At 39.1% G+C, this 24,318-nt stretch overlaps 1 protein-coding gene across 11 annotated transcripts in view; it reads left to right on the top strand.

Annotated features, from left to right (window-relative positions):
• The window catches only part of LDB2 (LIM domain binding 2), a 218,849-nt gene that overhangs the window by 65,400 nt on the left and 129,131 nt on the right, over positions 1-24,318 (top strand). For all 11 annotated transcript variants that reach the window (XM_068679976.1, XM_068679975.1, XM_068679973.1 and 8 more), the window contains one exon: positions 11,663-11,765. In XM_068679976.1, coding sequence (XP_068536077.1) covers positions 11,663-11,765 — 103 coding nt within the window. The remainder of the gene's footprint in view (positions 1-11,662; positions 11,766-24,318) is intronic.

The raw sequence follows: 24,318 nt of genomic DNA, 5'->3' as shown, positions 1-24,318 counted from the left end.
AGATATGTACCATGTCTCTAGATCCTCTTCCTTGAAGAAACTGGGGAGAAAGGGAATTGCTTTTCCCAAGGCTTTGTTTTCTCTTTGTCAGAAGGTGCTTTCACCTGTAAGGCAACTAGGGTAAAATTCTACATCAACAGTCTTACGTGTCACTCAGACTAGGCTCTCAGACTAATATGAAAGTTAAAAATCAGAAAGATGTGTTAGTTTTCACAGTGGAGTTTGTTGGATGACATAAGCACACCAAGGAAGCTCATAGTTCCCAAGCAAATTTACAAGCTTTCCATAAGCAAGCTTTGCAAAGTGTCATATGCTTATAATCATTTTTATACCATTTTATGTTCTACCATTTTACACTAAGAAATTTTAAAAGAGTTAGAAAATAGGGAAGGACAAACACCATTTATCAAAAGCTAAGAAATCTCAAGTGAATCAGTTTTACTGCTGATCTAACAGGTCCACAAAGTCTGAAGCGATAGGTTGTAATTCATAAGAGGCTACTGCTGTGATGAAAATATGTTTAACATTTCATTAGAAGCTTATGAACCCAGAGGTGAGGCCCCAGTGGATTTTAGTAAACAGCAAAAAAAAAAAAAAAAAAAGAAATAAAATAAAATAAAAAAAAAGGATTACACTGTCCTGTTATGGTCTTTCAGCTAGATCGTATCAGGTCTCAGCTACAAGGATAACCTTTAGTGGGTGATTTCCCTGACATACATAGTTCACACTTGGCCTTGCTTACTTTGTTTAAATTTAGATTTATACATTTTTCATGTTTAAGCAGTAGGGCAGCTAGTAACTAGACATTTTTAGTAAATAATTGCTCACATTGCTACTAGCTGACTGACAGCAAATGAAATCCTACAAGGATTTTTATACATTTTGGTGGTAGTGATACTGCTAAGTGGCCACTTGGTAGGTGAGAGCTTTGTTTGTCTAGGGTTTTAGCGTAATCATTAAATCACAGCTTTCTCTAATTGCTTCAGCAGCAGCCAAACTCAGTTGGATGGGATTCTGCAGCAAATGGAATTCTGTCACATTCAATATCGGTGTTTGCTTTATTAAATAGCATTTCTCTGGGGACCCACATAGACTTTTTAGAGTTTTTAATTTGTTACAATATGTAATAGCTGGCTTCTGTGAAGGAATTGTTCACAAACTGGATTCTCATTATTACTACTGATGCCTTTTTACTTTAAATGAGGTTGACAAGATAAGACACACCATTTAGAAGAAAGCTGTACTTTACACAGTGCAAAGTTTTGAAGGAGAGCACTTTTTGGAGTGCATAAATTCCTCCATTTCTTTGAAGTGAAGATTTGAAGTTAATAATTAAAACAAACATACAAAACCACTCTGTTATCACAACCTCTGAGTTTCCCAACATGTGCTTCATTCTCTCAGTATTTCTTTTGGTGCATTTCAGGACAGGAACTAAATATCCTATGATTCAGCTACCATAACACCCTTGTCAGTTATGTGCTACACTCCTGTACAATATTACAGCAGCGATAACAGTAAAAGTTTTCATTCTAAGTATTGTTTTCATTGTAAGCAGGTGAATCAGACATCTCCATTCAATCAGAGTTTTAATTTGTAAATGCAAATGCCAATTTAAAAAGTTCACTACCCTGTACTAATGCTGTTTTTCAGTGTTGAGTCTTTCAAACATGCTGGGAATCTGTGACTGTCTGAAACACAAGCCAACCCTACTCTGTCCATGCAACCTGGGCTCCTGATTATTGTTTCTTCATTAATCAGACTTGGCTGTCACGTGCCTGTTAGTGAGTGTTATGTGCTTGAGAAGGATAATGCTATACGAGTAAAACAGGGAGTGACAGAGTGATAGCAGAAAACTAAATGAAAAATGGCAATATTTGATATGTGTTGTCTTAAGATTTCCTAATATTTCAGGTTTCTGAGGATGTATGAAGATACAGCTGAACAATTCTTCCTCTAGTTTAATTGTATGTTGTATGGGAATTTCTAACCCAAATGCAGGATAAGATAAAATACAGTACCTGAGGGCCTTTATTGGCAACTATGGCTAGCTGGGGAGTGAACTTAGGAAGCCAGGCAAATAATCATCACATCTTCTTCATTTTAAACATTTCATACTGGCAGAAATCTTTAACCAGTGCTCCAACTTCTGTCTGCCACTCGGAGCTTTTTATATGAAACAGCGGGAGCCTGGCAGCCTGGAGAGCTTTGAGCGTTACGAGCTAAAAACTTGAATATCATTTATAGGTTTTCCTGCCAAGACTGTAAAAACCTAGACAACGTAGATACGGTTGTTTCACCCAGCTTTTCACTTATGTTTGTCCTTCACTGTGTAAGCTCCCAAAAGCTCAACCAGTTTTGTTACCGAATTTCAAATTCTTGGTAGATACATAGAATAGGATTTATCTTACCTACCTTTATCCCTGTAAAAGTTACATGGCTAGACTGAACTACTCTCTCAGCTCCCTCTACAGTCATGAAGAGACAGATATCTCCAGGAGGCTTTTTATCTCATATGAATTTAGACAACTGTCTTGGGGTGAAATGAATCCCAGCCCTGTTGTCACCCTCCAGCTTTGATTTAGCTAACAGTAACAAGTTCCATTTCCATGCTGGGATTTGGAACGCCACACAGAATATTCCAACATCTGATTTTCACTGAATTTAATGGAAAATGCATGCATAAGTCTTTTAATTAGCCTTGAAAATCTCAGCCTTAATGTTTGAATAAGTTTGAATCCACACACATTTGTACATGGAAAATGACAAGCAATAAATGTAGCACTGTTATTTGCAAAAACCTGGGTGTCTGACAACATCAGCTGATTAGTGACCCAAAACAGGGATATGGCTGATACTAATTACACTGTAGTTTTGAAAATAGGACCACGCTTGTAGGTATGCTTGTGAATAGTAACAAAGTACAGTGGTTTCTCAGATACTCACCTCTTCAATGTTCTCACTTTTTTTCTGACTATTTATTGCTAAATTAGGCTTTTGTGCATGAGATTACCCATCCTGGGACATACGATACACTGGATCTTTTCCACTTCACGTACCTTCCAAAGAATAACAGCTCTTTGGTAAGACAGAGCTGTCCAACATTGTGATATGTTCCTACCTGGTTTGCAAAGGTTAATAGGAAGCAATAATCTTTAATTAATTTGACTTACAGGCTAACAAATGCATACTTGGATCCTAGTCCAGCAAAGCATTTAAGCATATCCTTAATTTTAAAATCATTTTGCTGAGTCTTAGCAAGAGTTTTCTCAAAGTCTCATAGGATAGAAGGTATGTGCACGTCAATTAGACACATATCTCCCCACCTGCATGTCTTTTCAACCCACTTAATCTTAGTTTAGGATAAAATCTAGTCTTCATTGCAGCATTTCTTAGCCCTGTCACCACTTGATACTTCTCTAGAAAGCTGGAATGTAACACAGAAGCATGGTTTGTTTTATTTGGGTTTCTCTTCCCTGCCTGGGCCACTAGATTCGTAAAAGAAGGCAGAAGAGCTAAAAGCAGTATGGTTTCTTAACTCAGTTGAAGAGTTATTTCTTACCTTTCAAAATATAGTCTGCTAGACCGTAGTTCTTCAGAGGCAGGGACTTCTGAAGTCCCAGCATCATATTGTCTGCAGTCTGCATGGAGCTCCAGTGAGATTCTTTTGAACTAAGAGGGGGCAGGAGACCTGTCCAAAAAGGTGTCAAGGACTGCCTTTAGTGTGTTCCTGTTGTCCATCAGTGGAGTATTTAAATGTTGTCAGTAATAATTCCACTTTCACTGTAATAACTGATCAAGGCATTTGTGTTCACTAAATTTTAGAGCCTTGGGATTTGGTGCAGTTGAGAAGATAGACCCAGGGAGACTCTTTTACTAATGTTGCTGAGCATATGACTTTTTTATGTGCCCTCCTGACATAGGATGTTTGATGTTCTGTATTCACTGATGGCAATACTAGTTATTGCCTTTTCATTGGGATAGATGGCATAGTAGCTTCCATTTACTCATAAAGATGGAAGTAAACAAGGTAAAAAAGAAACCAGGTCAAAATGTCAGAATAAAATAAGAACATTCATATGACTGACGGTAGTACAATAGATAATAGACACACTTAATATTCCATCTCTATAAACCATTCTCAAAGGCTGAGGCTGTGGAGCATTCTGCTGCAGAATAGAGGAGTGTAACCGCAGCTCATTTTTGATAAACACGAAACTCAAGCCTGTGATTTGTCTTCAGTGATTGTGGATGAAGAATACTACTAAGGAAATGGATCTCTGTTCTCAGCCAGCTAGTGACATCCTCATGTCTACTGAAAAGAGGACTCAAATTTAAAATAACTTTGAATATGGATTTAGCATGCACTATATATACAAAGGCCAAAAAGATACTACACTGGGGGTAGAAGTGTCTCTTTCTGTTTACAACTGCACTGTGGTCATAATTCAGTTGTTAATGCCCAGGTTTTTTGTTCATGCAGCCAGAATATAGGTCTTGCCCCTAGAGACCGAGTGCAATCTTATCCTATATACTTACAAAGGATCAAAGAGCATCCTCTGCTAGTTATTGATAATATTGCTGTGAAATAGCAAGGATGATGCCATGCCTTATTACCAAATAAGGAATTAGCTATAGAATATGTCTTTTTGAGTCCAGCTTCATTGCTCTTTTTTTTTTTTTCTTTTTTTTTTTTCCCCTCCCTTTCTTTCTCCTATCTATTCTTGTGTGCAAGTTCCAGGAGTAGAAATAATGAATTCAAATTACAGAAGCAGGTGAAATGACACATTGCATAAATTAACCCTTTCTGCTTTGTCCTTCTTACAGTGTAGTATTAACTCTGCAGTCTCTGTATGTTTGCTGTAGATTAATAGCAAAACATGCATAGAGTGAATATTTTAAGATTCATTTCTCTTTTATCCACGAGCTGCAGTAAAACTGAAACAATGTCAAATAAGAGGTTTGAGATCTGGTATTCTTTTTTGATTCCATTAGGCTGAACCAGATAACTCACTGTCTTATCTTTTCCCTACAACTGAAGTGAGAAAATCTCCATGATTTTAGGGACTGCTATTTTAAAAGGATATCCAACTTGAAATACATAATGAAGTACATGTAGACAGAAAAATTGGGTGGCTTAGATGAAACGGGCTCACTATACCTTTATTGCTGTGTGTAGTTGTGTACTGGTCTTACTATTTGCCAGCCTAGCAAGCAGTTGCCCCAACCACTCTAATAAAAAGTGTCTGCTTCAGTCATATTTTAATAGCCAAATAAAAAAGAAGAGGACAACCATCCTTCTGAACATAAGGAAAATACTTCTTCATATCAGTGTCAGCATATTTTGATTAGTCTGAACCCCTGATTTACTTGCCCAATGTCGACTTGCCATTTGAGAACCTAAGTGATACTATCTCAAAATAGCAAGTCTGCAAAGTTGAATTGCGTGGCCAGAATCATTACAGTATGTTTGCTGTAGGGATGCCAGTTCCTAGATTTCCAGGTTCAGAGTATATCGAGAAAACTGCATTAATCAACTTGCATATTTTGCAAGGCCTCATCCCACACCATTATTTTTTGGTGTTTCTCCCATTTTCATCTCGAATCAAATAATTAATTGTTGATTTTCACAGTTCCCCATTAAGCAAACGAGCCATTACTGCTTTCTTCTTTTTTTTTTTTTTTGTTGCCTCATAGCATAGTGGTTGCTATTGGAAGCATTACAGGCAATAAAAAGAGGATCATCAATGTATTATGAAATTCCATTGAATCTGTAAGAGTAGCTTTCTGTTATGAGCTTTTTCCCGTAATTCCACCGGATTCTTAAAGTTATTTCAGATTTACATGAGAAGGAGAGACCTTGCCCCCTTTTTGCATTGGATTCGGTCTCTCTGCGACAGCACTGCTGTGTGTGTTTGTTGCAGGCCTATATTCTGTCGTTTCAATAAAACAGAAACTTGGTCTTGTTTCTTTACTGTACAAACTAAGATAAGTTCCAAAGTGGAATGTAAACAATAATTTAATTAATTAATAAGCAAGCTGAAGAAACTGATATGTTTTGAGCACTGAGTAGAGTTTTGGCAAGAAGTTGGAAGTATGTAATGGAACAGAAAACTACTCATGACCAAAGCCAAGTCTTAAAATCTTTCTGCCAGTTTTACTACACATTGTTTGAGAGATGGCATCGAGCCACACTAGTAAGTGAAATAAAAGCAAGCAACACCATTAAAACTGTGAATATGTGTGAAATAACAAATGGAAATAATAGAGTCGGGCATTCCTGGCTGGGGGAAGGGATCCGGAGATTCTGTAGGATACCATTAGTTGCAAGACTAAAGATGTCTTTAGTGCTATCTAAAACATGCTTCATGTTTCAGATAAAATAAATAAGATAGAATAACAAATATAAAAGCAACAGGAATTGTCCTCGCATACTAGTCCAGGGCATCCAAATTAGCCCTCTATTTTCACTTTTTTCACAGCTGTACGAGGTACCACATACTGCTAGGAAAGATAACTGAATGTAAGATGGGTGTGCATCTTCTTGTACCTGCATGACCACAGACAGCCATTTGACCATGTAGGTTTATCAACCATTTACTGTACATGACTAATCCACTTTCACTCTGTTCGTACCATTGCCAAAAAAATCAGTTTAAGAATCAAAAGTATTCTGTACAGAATTTACATAAACAGGAAAACAAAACAAAACAAACTGTGCCTGATCATAAAAATATCGTGCATTGCAAGGCCAGACCTACAGATCTGTACTCAAATGTCAAAATGTATAAAATTAAGATATATGTATCCCTGTTAATTTGTTGCTCCTGTGAGTTTATATGAGAACCTTAAATATGTTGGGTAGATTCAAGATGAGTCTAATTTCAAGCTAATGGGAAAAGTTATTGGTTTCTTGTATTCTGGCATTTTATCTTTAATGCTCTGTCAGTGTGCTCTGAGTATAAACATTAGTGTCAGAATTTTTATGATACTTTATCTTGTGAGTTTCATAATTTGTAATGGCTGTGCAGCTTTTACAGGTGTATTTAATGGTAAAATCTTATCTTGCACTGCATTTTAAAAAAGCTCAAGTGTAGCTTGATTCACTGGGAATGGGGGGAAGAGTGGAATAACATTCTTTCCTTGGGGAGACAGCAGTTTCCTCGTGCAGCATTAACTTGAAAGAATATGAGAAGCGTGTACGTTGCCAACAGGCGTGTGGACATATAGAGTTCTGAAAATAGTAAGTGTCAATAGGGAAGGGTTGCAGGTGCCAGAAGAAAAATGTAAGCTCCCAAGGGCACCATCTCTTTTTATTTTTGCCTTGTCCAATGCCAAGCCACAGAGGTTGGCGTTTAAAATTCAGTTCTTCCCTAAAAAGTGATTATGTAGAAAAGGTCCCATTTCAGAACAGATGTGCTTCCTGTGTGTATTCGGAATCACATTTATTGGTTTTCATGACTGACGTTTTCATATACTATTTACACCTGTTATATGTTGTGCAACCAAAAGCAATGTGAGGGAGAAAACAAAAGTCTGCCTGAGATTTGTAGGCAGTGTGGCTCACATGGACCTGGGCATCAGCTCATCTTGGTAATGTGGCAGTGGCCCTTTCCCTTCTGCAACACGCTAGGCTAGAGGCTTGTAACAAGGGATTATACCACCTAACCCACAGTGGCAGCAAACCAAGTCATATTTTCTCTCCCATCCTTGTTAGCCACAGAGAAGCGATCACTCTCCTCTTCATACCAGCCTCTTCACATGAAGACTATCATCACATTCCCTGTGATCTTCTTTCTGACACTAAGCACAACCCAGTCCTTAAGTCTTTTGGGTTTTGTTTATCTCCGTTTGTCTTTAAACTCTGTGATTCCTGTTGTTCTCAGCTAAATTCTTAAAATTAGTCCTTTAAGAGTGGGTGGCCCAGACCTGGACACAGTGCACCAGAAGTGGATGGTCTGTTCCAGCTGAAGTCTTTCCAGGGATGTGCTTGTTTGAATGGAAGGGAACTATATCTGAGACATTTCATTTATTTGCAAGAGCAACAGTTTGCTGACATATTTCCTGTGTGATTTGGACCATTTTCTACAGTATTGCTTAGCCGTTTATTTCCCACTTTGTATTTGTGCTTTTGTCACTTTTCTTTATTGAATTTCATCTTCATTTCAGAAAATTTCTGCAATCTCTCAAAATCATTTTGAATTTTAATTTGGCCCTGCAGAATTATCTGCATCCTCTCCTGAGCTTGGTTTCAGGTACTGACTGTTTACATGAATTCCATTCTGCCTTCCAAGTCATTAAACAAAAATAAAGGAATTTGGAGAAAATGCCATAGGCTCCATTGGCCTTATATTCCAGTTGCAAGATCTATTTTGGTTCAGCAATCACCATCACAGGCAAGAAGAAAAGCCTCATTTGGCTTGCGGACTCTTAATCACGTAAGTGTGTAAGGTGTAAAGAAGAACCCAGCTTGACTCTCAGATCACACAGTGAATATGTGGGACTATTAGATGGAGGGGGAAAAAGAACATCATTGTACTTCAAATCTGATTACATTTGCCAAAGAAATCAGAGTCAGGAAAAAATATTGAAACCCTAGGATTCCATTTACTTGGAGACTCTATTCAGAGTTGAGCCATGCTTCAAATTACAAATAATACTGGGGGTGGAGGGGATCAGGAGGAACAATGACAGTTGTGGCAGAAGACATTTTGCTGCTTGGGTAGCTGGAGACATCAGCGTGGCATCTTCACTTCCAGCCCAACTCTCAGGCTGTCTCTGCCCTCTTCTCTCCTTTGACCCATTCCGTAAGTTTATTTTAATCCAAATATTTTTTAAAGTATTAATTTTTTTTTTGTTATGTTTAGGCCATTATTTCAGTGTTTGAGCGTGTGAGTGCACTACGTGAAAGGGAGGTTGCCATGGTAATTTCTCATTATTGTTGAATAGAAAAATAATTACTCTGGCAAAATCCCCCGTAACCTGTCAGAGCATAAGTTAAAGATGCCTGGGGGCAGCCTTGCCTTTGCCATCCCCTTTTTGCAAGAAAAAGGGGGTGATTTTTTAAATTTATTTTTTTTTCTCCATAATATCTGGATCCTTTTTCATTTTGGTGAGGGGACACCTCGTTTGATTTTGTTCACCATTTGGCTGTGAGAATAGATGGGCCCACCTGTGACAGGGGAGGGGAGGAGAATTAATCAGTAGAGCATACCCAAGCTTGACAGAGGATTTATTTATTTTTATTTTTTTTTGGGGGGGAGAGTGGTAAAGTTGTTGGTGGTGGTATCTTTTCTGTTTTTTCTTCTTTCTGACATAAAGTATGCAAAAACATGAGATAAAGACTTTGGACAGTATTCAAGCTGTGACAGAGTCTGGATATTTCATTTATCCAGGGAGAGGATCCACAGTAATTCAGTCTCCACATTTTCCTAGCCCTCAGACTTCTTGGAAGCAGGCGTGCGTGCAAATATGTGTGGTTTCGAGGTGAGGCCCCACACTCTCCCTGTGCTTCTCTTCATTTCCTGTGTGCATGTGCATCCTGACGATGCAATGTGTCGCTTGCACCTCTCACATCACTGGAAATCTCACAAGTAGCTCGGCTGATACCAAGCTGGTGAGGTACTAAGAACTTCCCCACGGTGCATCCACAAATGTTGCGTGTGCCATCGCTTAAACCTTACTCCCCTCGCCTTTTGCTGGGACAAGAAGCCTGTCAGGGAGGTAAAGCAATGCTACAGCTGCTCTTGTGGCAAATGGCTGAGTGTGGTGGCAGTGCACTGTTACCAGTGGAGCGGCTGGTGATGCCCCCGCCAGGCTGTTACAAGGGCTGGGTGCTAGATATCGGTTACTGCGCTTGTGTGGAACACCTGTATGTTCTTCACCCACCCTGGTGGCACCTGAGGTAGTGCTAGTGCAGCAGCAGCTGCATGTGGAGGCACTCAGCAGGGGCTGGGCTAGATGACTTCCAAGGCTCCCTTCTAAGCCAAACCATTCAATGACCAGCTGGGCACTAGCACAGAGCAAAGGGCAGAAGCTCTGCCTGAGAGCAGGCTGCCGGGACATGGACACTCCTGGTATCTCTTCGTGTGGCTGAATTCTTGAGCAAGCAGCACAGGGCATGGCAGCTCACTGTCCAGATGCCTGCCACTGAGGGGGCTGAGGCTTGGGGAAGAAGGCGAGCAACGGGCTTTGAACTAACCAGGAAGCCTCCTGGGGGTCTCTGTAAGAGCTGTGGTGTCAAAATGGGTCCTCACTCTTTCTCCGCTGGGCATTCGACAAAGATCAAAGCAAAGTAGTGGGGCAGTAAAGCCTCTGCTCAGCAGTTTGGAGTGAAATCCAGTAATAACATCTTGTGGAGAGATGGGAGCAGAACTAAAAACATCACATAGTTATTTCTCTGCATGTGTGCATACAATGAAAATGATAGATGCACATTTTGTTTGAAATTGGCATTTTTTCTCTCTCTCTCTCTCTTTTTTTTTTTTCTACAAAGGTAACAAATATTTTCTGGCTTAGTTAAGCATTGCTCACGCATTAAGAGGTGTTCTTTGCTTGCCATGTTGGATGAAGCTGGCCTTGCACACCAACCAGCAGGGCTGCTGCAGTGAGGGGCGATGAGGAGCATGTCTGCAGCATCCCCAGAAGTGCATTTCCAGCTTTGTCACTGATCTTGTGTGCTGCAAGTGATTTAAATCTTAGGGCTTCAGAGGAGCAGAAGATACCATACCAAAGATTTCAAACCCATTTAATAAATATGTCCATAGTTTTTAAATTAAACAACTTGTGGATTCTGTTGTTGTTTGACTTCTGTTAAAAAATACCCTGCAAACTGAACCACTTACAAAGGTGCTGGACATGGAAGTTTGAAAGATGTTAGTTACCCGAGTCTGAAAATGCCTTGTTCAGCCATCCAAGGCAACAATCACCATAGGGGTGTACAGGTATATGCTTTACGTTGGACACTATATTAATATTTGTTATTAATTGTTATGTTCCATAATTATTATGTTCCAACTATGTGAATTACTGCAAGTCTAAGTATACACAGGTCATTTAAAATATTGTTTTCACTTCATGTATCACACTGAAAAGTAAAGATTTCTCACAACAATTACATTTAAGTAACTAGCTGGTATTTAATTAACCTGCAGTAGCATTGTAATTATATTAAATGCATTGGAGGGGAATGGCTATTATATTTAGTTTCTAAATAACTTTCTTGTCAAGTCATGCTGATAATCGGGTTATGTAGCATTATAGAATTAAGTACTGAGGTTTTTTCATGATTAGGACCAAGCATTTGAGATACATGGCCTAGAAAAAGGGGGAAAAAGTCATAATTGCTTTATTTGCAACTGATTTATAAAAGCTTTTAAGAAGAACTTGTATGTATGAGAATGAAAGTTATTGCATAGTTAGTATGCTGGACAAAATGGAAGGCAGTTCATAGTATAATAAACAAAACATTTCAGCTCTTTTCTTAATTAGAACTAGAACCTTATCTAAGAACATTAGTTGAAATATCATATCGACATCTACACCCCAAAATCAGGACAAGATGTGCAAACTGTTGTGATTTGCAATTTCTTTAAATAGAAAAAAAAAGATTAAAATATTTTAATTTTGCCTCCTGTTAAGTGAATGATCTGTTGCTTCCTAGGATAGTGACAACCTCTGGTGGGATGCCTTTGCAACTGAATTTTTTGAAGATGATGCAACCTTAACCCTTTCATTTTGTTTGGAAGATGGACCAAAGCGATACAGTAAGAGATACATTTTTTGTTATAATTTTAAGTCTGAGTTTCTAGACACATTTTATCTGTAAAAGACAGATGCAGACTTGGGAATGAAAACATCCTTTGTTTGTATCCAGTGACCATCAAGTTCTGTTAGAGAATTGCATGTGTTGGGATTCCTAATTTTATTTTTTTTTTTGGTGAAATTCCTCTGAATTTTACTACAGGAAAATAAATTATTTCCTAGTGGAACAGGGAACACATACAGTATAATCTTTGTATTTTTTTTTAATTAATTTGCTTTGGCTGCGCTCGCACTCTTTGTTAACTTGGTTTCCACAAACACTGAAGTGTTGAGTCCTGTGGGCAAAAATATTCACAGAGAGGGAACTTCGCAGCAATTCTCAGTATTGTTGCTGGAAGGGCTTCCAGATTTAAACAGGGACCAGAAAAAATACCAAAAGATATATCCTTGGTGGTGTAGATAATCATTATTCCATCAGCTGCGTGGGTCTGTGCTGTTTGCACACATTAAGGACCTGCTGTTGTTATTGTCTGAACAATCAGAGCTAAGCAGTGGAAGTCTAGAATACTCTCAATCAAGCACTAAATGCAAGCTTGAATAAAATGAAGCAGTGAATAAATCTGATGGCATTGGTATCCATTGCCCACATATTCTAAGCAGGAAAAAGGGGTAAAATTCATTGAACAAATTGTTTGAAGTGAATAATTCACTCAGCTTTAGCACTAAGCAACAGAGAGATAAGTAAACGTTGAAAAACTGCATTGCCAATTGTTTCACTCCATTCCGAGTGACCCCTGCTTCACAGTGACAGCTTGTGCTCTGTGCTTAATGCGCTGAATCCTGCGAGGTTCTTATTTTTCTTGAGAATGACTGATTGTCAGTGTATCACTCACATACTTCTAATTCCTTTTATCAATTATCTCAGGTATTTATTTGACAAGTGTTACCTTCTCCTGGAGAAAAAATAACAACCACTTTGAACGCGCGTTCTGGGATTACTGTTGACAGAATTACCGTTTCTTGCCTTTCAAAGCAAGTGATAACTCTGTAAAGGTCCTCAAATTACAGCCTATAGCAATGTTGGTAACAGCTGATCTGTCCTGATTAGGTTGAGTCAACTTGTCAGATATCAGATTTGCTAGTTGTGTTATCAGTCCAGAAGGCACAGATACATCAGCAAAAAAGCAATTAATGTCCGGTTAGATATGAGGGAATTGTGTTTCTGGAAAACAGTGCTACATATGAAAGAATTTGTCAAAGAGTAAAATATTCCTGTTGTCACAAACGGTTGATAAAGGTTGTGCTAGCTGGAACAGGGGTAGTTTGGTACAGGGCAATGCTGTGATTGTTAGCCTTGCTGCTGAAATGTGACTGAAAGATCGAATTACTGTGGGCATGCTTGTAAAAGCAACTACTGCACATGATTTTTCTCTGGTTTTAATTTCTGACCTCTGCACAAATGGTTGTTGCTTTTGGTGTTACTCTCAGCATCTGGAATTAAAGCTCAGCTTATGAGTCTTTCTGTTCATTCACACTTCCCTTCCTTCATTAGCAAACACTTATTTGGTTCTGAAGGAGATTACTGATGCTGACACAAGAAGTGTTGCAGTACATTCATACTATGGAGAAGATGCCCAAGCTGCTCTGGTCTGGGGGCTTCCCTTGCCATGGGAATGGGGTCTGTGGCAGGGCACTGGGTGTTGTGTTGTGCGAGGCCCTGCTCACACCCTCCAGGGCTGCTCGGGCAGGGCACTCAGTGGTGGCTGCATGTTAAAAGCAGCCCTCTCTTCCTACCAGTGAAACTCACGTCCAGAAACGTGTCCTGGGGCTGAGACTAGAGCAGTCTGTTCCCCTTTTGGTGCAAACATTGGCAGAAGGTTGCTTCTGCCTGCAGCAGGCCCTTGCTGAGCACAGAGGCCTAACAGAGGGCTCCATTCTCCTGCCCAAAACATGCACACTCAGCCATGAACAAGGGGGGGGCTCACCACCTTCCAGGGATTGTAATGCCACCCAGTAACTCCACTTCATGTGCACACTGATGTTTCTGGCCAGAAAGCCATGGCTCCTGTTATATGTGGGGTTTTGGATGAGATGAAACAGAAGTGCCAGGTCTGCACCTCGCCCGTCCTCAGCGAGACCCCTGCCTCCTCACCCCAACACGCACTCCCTTTTGTATTTAGTGGGCATTTAAACATCAGAGCTGGCTGCGAGGGAAGAGAAGACAAATTGTTTGCTCTTACTCTTGAAGGCACAAACAGTAATGGAGGGAACCAAGATTAGACCCTAGGAAAGAGAAATAGGCATCTGTTGAGAAGTCATTTATAGAGTTGAAATTGATGAAGGATGCCGACCTCTTGCCTTTGCTCCAGGATTCAGCTCAAAATTGCCTTCCTTTGTCTTGCTTCAATCTGTGAGGTATTTGCTTACATCTTTGACATCGGTTGTGGCTGGCACCTCATTTTCTTTCCTGTGGGAAATGGTTTCCTGCTTTTGGGGACTAAAATAGTCTCTTCTGGAGTGAACAAATTCCAGAAAAAGAACAACTTTTTGTGGGGGAGGGAGGAATACGTGAGGGAAGGACAAATAGTTTTGGCCACAATTTCTTCTCAGTTATGGCAGTTCTCAGCCCTTATGCTCCTTGTTTTCAGATACTATCCGAATATTCCCTAAAACAGTCAGAAATGAGAAGCATGAGCTGCTCTCCCTTTGCCCCACCTTCCTTCTCCAAAGCTCCCAAGAGTGTTGTGGGAGGCTTCTGCTCTTCTCCAATTCCACCCTAGACCCTAGTCCCTAGACCCTTCGCAGGGGCTTCTTTTCCCTGCTTGTTTTAAACCTTTCTTTTCCAAGCACTCCCTGCGTTTCCTATTGCAGCTGCCCTGGGCCTTTTTCCCAGTTGTGTCTCTGTGGGCTCTGCTGGTACCTGGACAGCTCAGTCCTGTAGCCATGTTCAGAGCATGTGTATCAGGCCTGTAGGTCATTGTTTGCATAGGTTTACAATATTTCATAAAAATACTTCTACTCACCCCTCTTTTAATGTTCAATATATGCTTGTGTGCAGGAAAATGTAAGTGTTGCAAACTCGCTGTTGTTTTTTGTTTGTTGGTTTGTTTTGTCTCAGAAAATGAAGCTGCTTATTTGATTCTATGGCTCCAAACTAAGGCTTTATGAAAAATACCAAATATTTTTAGGCTTACCTTTCAAATATCATATATTTCAAATAGCACCCCTCTCTATACTGAGAAAATCAGTTTTCTTCCCTTTTCTAGTCTCATTTTTGGGTCTGCAAGGTTTCTATTCAACTATCAGCCCTGGGATTCTTCAATTTGTAGGGGAAAATAGAAATGGGTCAGAGTGGGGATTTTTAAGTCACTGGGTTATGTTTACTTTACTTTGCACCAGACAGCACTGTGTACTGATACTCAAGCAAGCTTTAAATGTGCCCGCATATCTGTATGGCACAGCATGTAAAGATGCTTACTTATGCCCTTGGAAGAGTAGAGGTCTGTTAGTTCAGTGATCCACCAGCGCTAATTAATTTGATTGCCAGGTTTGTTAGACCTAGACCAGTTATCTTTGCAGAACATAATTCTGCCTCGTATAGGTGTGCACTTGAAAGCCCAGCTCAACTTTTCATGCCGAGCTTCTGTGTCAGACCTGAGATCACTGCTGTGCCTATCTTTGCAGCCCTTTTTGTTTCTTCGGTGTTTTATTTCTGTAGATGCAAGAACTTTGTCTTCTCCAATTCCTCCTCCCTCGTACAGCATTCCAGAAAGAAGATACCATCTTCTTTCAAACATTTGCTGAAAATGTATGTTATTTCCCTGCTTGCTTACACCCGTGAGCTATTCTTTTGGTCTGCTATTATCTATGAACCCTACTGATATGTTATTAAATTCTATGTTGAAATTGAGTTTTAATGAGAAACGCTTCAGAAAATAAAGATGTATTTGAATGCAACAAAGGTGTAAATGATGTGTGTTTCCCCTAGTCTGGCTTTTTGGCTACAGTGAGACAGAGAGAAAGATCACACATTCCAATGCCTAAAGACAGGGAAAGATTCCCAAAACCAGAGAGAAGCTGCCTGTTTTAAACTGCATTGAATTATATTCAACAGAAACTTAACTAGTAAACCTTAGAAATTCATTTTAGTGACAATGAAAAGAAATTTGTGCTGATTTATTTTGCTCTGGTTTATTGGGTCAAGATTTAAATAGGATTTAAAAAAAAAATAGAAAGAAAATATGCTTAATGAAGCGTATTTTTTTCCTGGTTGTGGATAAAACATATTCGTTTCCTGTTAAGAGCCTTCTATCCCTGTAAAAGAGTAAATACTAGACTCTGATCCATTGTTGCCCAGGTTCTTTGTTTCTTAGAGACAAAATATTTCCAGAACAGATAAGAGAAACAAGTTTGATTGACAGCTCTTAGCAGAGTCTCATCAGCTGCTGTGCTGACAGCCTGGTGATGCGCACTGTGCTGATGTGGTAGGGACTGACAGCTGATTGACAGCCCAAGACTGTGGAGACAGGAAAGATGAAGCATGCTCAGTAAGAATAATGTGCAGTGTTTATGCAGCACTGCAGAGAATAGGAGCTAGAAAGTTAACTCTTTCAGAGCAGAGCGCCACTGTAACGCCTCATGCACATAGTTGCCACTGTACAGAAAATTAGAGCTTGCCTACATTTCTGTTCTCTTCACTAAAGGCTGTCTGCTCGTGGAAGAGCTCCGCGCTGCGAGGAAGCAAAAGCATGAGTTGTCACGTTTGTAGCTGTAAAAAAAATTCATGTATGGTAGGTATGATGGAGTCTTCCAAAGGGATTTACTTTAGGTGTAGAAGGTGTTGAGAATTTCAGGCACTTGTTAAGGGCTTCCATCCCCAAATTTTATATGCCATTCATATTTCAATTGCATAATGTTACATTGCAGAAATTTCAGAAGGAACAAGCTGAGCTCTTTGCTCTGTGTATTTCTAGAAAAAGATAAAGTGGTTTCAGTTTTGCTGTCGCTCTGAATCTGTAGATGATAATTGGATATGCATTTTGTGCTATAATTCCTACTGCAGTTTGGGTTGGGAATGTACCATATAGCTACACCATGCTCTGCATTTCATGCACTTACTGTTCATTTTCTATTTGGTGCATGAACCATTTTTCTTCATTTCTTGATTTCTGATAACTGGAAAGTTAAAAGTGGAGTTTTGTAGGCAATAATTTCAGAGCACAGTGAACACTGGGCCAAATGTTAAAATCTTTGGCTTTAAAGGACTTATCTAGGTTTGTCTTTGTGCCTTAGGAATATATTACGTGGATGTACCTTAGACTTTACTACAAATTACTTTGTGAATACACAGCAAGTGTGCTGCAACAAATTCATTCTACCTTTGTCCCTGCTTACAACATGTGATGTACAGGTAACTTGAAGACCTTTGTCTGATAACTTCTGCTGATGTAATTGTGGAAAGCTATGTCTGGTGGGCTTTTCTTACAAGCAAGGAACATAGTTGGGGAATAAACAGCAAAAGTTCACCACACATTACGCACTTGCTTAGCTATTGTCAGAAAGATTGTTTTGAGAGGCTAGCATGCTACATTATCACCCCAGGTTTCTGTAAAACTGTCGTCTAGCTTCTCTCACATAACTCTTACAAAGAAAATTAAATTTGTCAAGAGAAACGGATTGTAGTATTTCCATGTACATGCTCATTCGTTTTCTTTCACTCTTCTTTCTCTCTTCTTTCTCTCTTTCTTTTATTTTTATTTTTCCTTCCCCCAGAGAAATCCCAGTCATTAAACATGATTTGAGGATTCAGGTACAACGCAGTAAATTGACCTAGCTTAATAAGTGAGACAGATTATTCTCTGTGACTGCCTGGTCTTCATCTGTGTATACCACTCTTCTTTTTTGTTTGTTTGTTTGTTTCACCTTCAGAATTTGTCTGCAGTACTTTTAATTTCAGGACGCAGATGAAACTTCCATTAAAATCAGGTCTAGCATGTCCACAAGTGCTGGTGGATCACCACTAACACCTTCACCTGCTAGTTAATGATCTCTAGTTGATAATTCCTTCTTAAAATTGGTGTTTAAGCATTTCTCCATCCAATCGACATATTCCCTGTATATTACTAATTTTTATTAACAATATAATGTAGTGCACTAATAAGTCAAATGCATTACAGGTGTCTGTGTGTATTAGCCCTATGCACTTACCCTTATCACCCAAACTTGTGTAAGCTCATCGAAGAATAAAGTCAAATTTGTTTGACAAGACCTGTTTTACATAAAACCATGTTGACTGGCATTAATTACATCCCTTTCACTTCAATCTTTGTCAGTGCAATCCTGTACAATTTTTATCTGTTTCATCTGGGTTGATATCTAGCTAGTGAGTGTATTATGCTATACAATTACCAGACTGTTTAGTGTCCCTTCTCCCATATCAACCCAACAGTAGTACCTTTTTTTGAATTTCCTCAGTAATTATTTTTTTTTAAATAGCATCAGATAAAAACATGCAAACAAAACTCTTAGAACTGCTAATCATAAAACATTTTCTTTGAAGAGACGCTGTTTAAGGTCCTACTTAGCTGCTGATGGACAAGGAAGCACTCATCATCTCAAGATCAACATTCTTTCCAATAGCACAACAAAAACACTTTAAAATAAAAAATGTTGCTTTTAACACATTTACTGCTTCCAAGTTAGTTGTTTTGAATATAATTCAAAAAATGTATTTATTTTCTTTATTCCATACAGTCATGAATTTTGCCACCTTCATTGCCATCTTCAACATCTCATTCTAATATTTTATGTTTTAGAGCATGTTTATACAGAATGCTTTCACTTTTTTTTTCTGTTTGCTTTTACTTTCTATATTCATCCTAATTATCAGAATGCCTTTTTTTTTTCCATCCAAGTATTGCCTTCACTTTACTACTAACTCTTTAGCTACAGTTGTTTTCGTTCTGACAGTATCGTTGTAGCTTTTGGATATCTTATCAAGTATATTTAACAGATTCTTAATTTCATGCATACTTTTTATCCATATTCTGTCTTAGTCAGTAGAGCTTTGGAAAATGCAGTATTTTGAAGCACCAACTGCCTCTCTCCAACTGGGATTGCCTTTTCTTTGACTGTCCTGAATGCATGCTTTGGATGGCATTTGTATAGAAACATGTGGTCCAGTTGGAGAGTGTCCAGAGGAAAGCAAAAGTCTTGAAAATAAAATTTATTGAGAAAAAAATGAAAGAATTGGAGCTGTTCAGTCTACAGAAGAGAAGACATGGGAAAAAAGAGAGGGGAAAATGAGACATAATGACAGCTCCTGTAAAGGAAAGGCAAGTGGTATATTTCCTTACCCATGATGAGCAGAATCGATGCTGGCTTTAAATTGCTTTTAAAAAAAACAAGTCCATCAAGGTGTTAGTTCCTACTGGTAGGAAACATGAGGTGCAGGTAGAGATTTGCTGGAGAGGCTATGGAGCCTCCAGCAGCCTTGGCCCAGGGACGCCCTGTAGTTGCTGCTCCCTAAGCAAGTGCCAGCTTCAGCTCGGTCTCGGCCCTCAGTTCTAAATGATTTTCTCATCTTGGGTGCTAAACTTTTTGTCATTAAAAACACACCCTTCTATTTCTCTTTTTTTTTGCAATATGAATAATGTTTTTCTAATACTGCTGGCTATGCAAGACTTCCCGCATGAATCTTCCACTGATTTCCTTCATAACACGCATTTTTCTTTTTCTACATATTACTGCCAGGCACTGAAGGACTAATTCCTTCTGTTTGCTGATTTGTGATTTGAAGCTCTGAAATAGACCTTCACCTGTACCCACTGCAGGCTCATTAGTAAGCACAATGTTCCTGCCTCTGCTTTTGAGTTATCAATACCTCTAAAATACAAAAGTACCTTTTTATTTTTGCTTTAAGGGTACAGCCATATGCGCGTATGTACACACACACACACAAAACCTCCTTTAGATGCTCCAGGGAAAGGTCTGTCATGAGAACTGTCCTATCAACCACTTGTAATGACACTGATTTCAGATATCTTGCAATGGGTATCCCAATCTCTTCTCCTTATTGCGAAGCATGTTACACAAATGAATGTCACAAACCCCATGTCTGTACAGTGGCACCTGGAAAAGAGCTGCTGAACTCCTAATGTGAATATTGCACAGTTGTATATAGTCTCTAATTGCAATGACACGCAGAAATCCCAGTCAATCAGATTGATTCTGTTGCTGTATAAACAGATTAAGTGCTAAGCCCTCTTTGGGAGAAATCATAATATAATCGGACACGATACATTATAGGAGTCTAGGGTCCATTCGTAGAGCAAAAAAATAAAGCAAAATTTAACGTGAGAGAATCGTGGTGATTTATGTTTTTTTCCCCTGCCCTATACTAATAAACCCTTTGTTGTGATTGGCTTTTGTTCACCCATTTGGTCCAAATCATGTAGCATTCAGGTCTTTCTCTCTGCTGTAGGCAATGCTAATAAAATGCTGGAAATACACGCAAAATGGTAGAAATCGGTATTCTTTACATCAAAATATTAAGCAACTTTTCACTATCACAAACTCACGGTAAATTACTTCTTTCTTTGCACAGTGAGAGTGGCAGTTGTGAAGAATTGGTCAGTACTTTTTCTGTTTTGCTGAATAACTGGCATGCAAAATTACCTGGTGATTTTTTAGATGGTCAGTTAATCGGTATTTACCAAAAAACATTCAAAGATATCTACAGAGTCCATATAAAACACAAGACTCAGTTTGAATATTGATACAAATCTAGACTTGTGTGTTTTATCTTTGTAGTCAGATTTTTTTCTTTCAGTTTTTATTTTCTTCTTTGCTTCTATTACACTTGTGTTGTTACTTTCTCAGAAGTGAAGCATTCTCCTCTATAAATGATCTAATCAATACTAGAGAAAACTGGAAACCTTGTGGCAGAGCATATTTTCATATTTTTGTCTTGTTTTTGGATCACAAAGTGACATTTAACTAGGTATAGTAGTTTTGTCCACAGCTGGTAGGAACTATAATACTCTGAGAGCATCCTGGTTGCCTGAAGGTATTAGAAGTGAATTTCCTTGTACAGAGCATTGAATAACAAAGCAGTGGGTCTTGAGACTTTTTTCTTCCTGTTCTAAATTCTCAGATGTAGGTGAATCAGAGTATCAACCCTGATGGGTCTGGGAGATTTATGCATATTATGGTGACCTTATAATAATTAGAAATTTCTGCATTGTGTGTATCCACTTAACGCTGCAGGTAATGCTGTTGCAGACCTCGTGGGTTTAGGACATTAGCCGTACAAGACTTTTAGGTGCAGATGATCTTTTTTTTTAAGCTCAGATAATAAAAAAATGCCAGAAAGTTTGTATTCTACCTACAAATTGCATCCTGCATAAATGATCACACACACAAATAGAGCAGAGTCTAATATACGTGTATAAACGTTCATCCTCACACAGCATTGGGTTCATTACACAAATGTGCACGTGTTTCTGTTTACCATGCAAGTAAAACTTTAATAAAATTTTTACATTGTATTTCAATACTGCAGTAGTGCTGTTCCACATGATGCCCCTTATTTTTAGGCAGTAGATATTTACTGTAATGCAATATTTTTTAATGGTTTAGGAGAATACAATGTGCAGCATCACCAAAAATTATGGAATCTGTATAGAAATACATTTAAACTGGGTCAGCTGCAGCACCATGATTAGTAGAAATAGAGCCAAAAGCTGACTCTGGACACTGAGATACTGTTCCCAATTCCATATTGGAAGTTTTCTTGAATTAATGTAGTCATGATTTTTTTTTTTTTAAGTCTGCTCTGTATGGGAAGGCTGAGATATTATACAGTGGCTATCATTCTTCATCATATTGAATTCTGCACTCCAAATTATATTACCTTTAAAATGTTGCTGACATTTTGCTATTCCACTATTCTGATCCATACAGATTTTACACCATAGTATTTAAGCCCATTCTGGTGCATATAGCAGTATAGGCAGTGCCTTCCATTTCTTGTTTCTTCTTCCCTTGCTTTCTCACAGAAGTGAATTCTGTCAAGGATTTGTTGAGGACTTTTCAAGACAAATGCAGCCAATAGATACTGTTAAAAGTTTACACCGGCGTATGGGAGTATGTATTGGATTTCACAGAATCACAGAATTTTCTAGGTTGGAAGAGACCTCAAGATCATCGAGTCCAACCTCTGACCTAAAACTAACAGTCCCCACTAAACCATATCCCTAAGCTCTACATCTAAACGTCTTTTGAAGACTTCCAGGGATGGTGACTCCACCACCTCCCTGGGCAGCCCGTTCCAATGCCTCACAACCCTTTCAGTAAAGAAATTCTTCCTAACATCTAACCTAAAACTCCCCTGGCGTAACTTTAGCCCATTCCCCCTCGTCCTGTCACCAGGCACATGGGAGAACAGGCCAACCCCCACCTCGCTACAGCCTCCTTTAATGTACTTATACAGAGCAAAATTTGGAACACAATGATTGAGATGTGTGATTTTCCTTTGGTTTTGTGGAGTTCCAACTGCTCTTCTATTGAACCATGAGGAATGTCCTGTCTCCTGTAAGGCACTGTTTGCTATCCACCTCTTCCCACACAAGAAGAAGTGCTAATCCAGGCCTATTCTTATATTCCAGTAATAATAATATTATTATATTCCAGTAATAATTACATTATATTCCAGTAATAATATTCCAGTACTCCAGCGCTGCCCTTTTTGGAAGGATCTTGGCTCCAAGTCATTGAAAGTGAGGTTTGCTACCTTTATGTTGTATTGTATGGGAAAGCCAAGAAAAGGAGTGAAAGCTAGCTCTGATGCTCTTGGGATGGCCTGGGCTCCTGAGGAGATAGCAGGACAGCACGAGGAGTGCAGGGAAGCATCAGCAGATGGCTGATGGCTATCTGTACAGCACCAGCTTCTGAGTCAACATCATCTATGAGGTACACTGGGTGCCTGAAAGTAGATGTTGACCATTTTGTTGTATCTTTTAAAAATCCATTACTGCTCCCATCTCTATTTGGCTATGAAAAAGGCTTTTATATACAATTTTATCTAGTCCAGAAATATTAGAATACTGTGTAATTCAATTTTATTTTTTCTTTAATGTCTGGACCTGAATTAATAGGGCATTACTTTTCATCCTGATATCAATCTTGTTCCTTTCATTCAGATCCAAATTCCTTTGTAGTACATGATTTAATTCACTAAAATGAGGTAAAATGAAACCCTGGTCCAAGGAGCATTAAATAACATATTTTTGGTGGCACATATGATAGCAGCAGCCTGCTATCACAAACTGTTTGTGTTTCCCTCCCTCTTTTAGTTGCTTAGAGACTCACAAACTTTTTTCTCTCTCAAGAACTTGCATTGTCTATTGTTTTTCAGCCTTTGCCTTTCAGCCTTAAGGAAAATCAGTTCATCCATTATTAAATGAGATTAGAGAGATTAAAAATACACTTTTACAAAATCAAGTCCTTATGATTTTTTTTTCCAGCAATTCTGAACTCAGACTAGCTTGGTATGCCCTAACTGAGGATCAGTGCCTTCTTTTGTGGCAAATTAGCTTTGATTTGACAGCTGTTTTTGTTTCAAGATCTTACGCACACCAGCTTTTCTGCTGAGGCCTGGCTCTTAGGGACAGTTGCACATGCATGGCTGGCTGTGCATCAAATTCTGTAATCCAAAGGGATGCTCCAGGTCATGGTTATTTCAAAAAAAAAAATAAATAAATAAAAGAGAGAGAGAGAGTAAGAAAGAAAATAATAAAAAAGGAAAAACTCAGTCCAAAGAGATGTTGTACAAAAATGTGGCCTTGCACCAAGCAAATGTTTATCAACTCGGAAAACAAAGGAGTATCTGTCCTTTTCAGACTGTTTCTATTCAATATTCTGCTTTTCTTCATGCACACACAACTAAATAAATGAAACTGGTTAGTAGTTTTAGACGGAAAATAAAACTAGAGGATATCTTATACTGAGAGAAGGATTTGACCTGAGCAGCAAAATATGTAAAGCCTGTGAACTTCTGTACAACTGTGTTAGAGTAGGGTGAAGGTACTTGAATAAGTAGAAGGGAAGAGCCTGGAGAGTGAATTCCAAGGTGGTGATCCAGCATCTCCACCCAACTCCAGCAAGCCATTGGCACTCGCAGGGGCATCCTGCTGAGTCACACCAACAGGTTGTTGTGCCAGGAGCCAGAGGCTGTGGCTACACTGGTAAGTAGTGCCATGTGCTAGGAGAAGAGGCATAGAGCAAAACAGCTGGTGTTGAGGACATGGTGTCCACACCAGACATGTTTGGCAGATGTTTGCTTTGGACTAGATCCACTCCGGTTGAGTGAACTAAAAGGTTGGGAATGGCTGGAGCACATGAGGTGCCCTTGTGGAGACCATCTGATTCCTCTCCTGTGAAAGGCATCCAGGCTTTGAGCTTGGAGACCTCTCTGCAGTGCAGACTAAGGCATCGAAAATGGGGGTGATGTGGACACTGGCTTCAGAAGAACCCTTTTCAACTGAGCCAAAATGT

The sequence above is a fragment of the Anas acuta genome, chromosome 4 (assembly GCF_963932015.1).
Source record: "Anas acuta chromosome 4, bAnaAcu1.1, whole genome shotgun sequence".
NCBI lineage: Eukaryota > Metazoa > Chordata > Aves > Anseriformes > Anatidae > Anas > Anas acuta.
The sequence above is the reverse complement of the archived record's forward strand: the minus strand, read 5'-3'. Positions and strand labels throughout refer to the sequence as shown.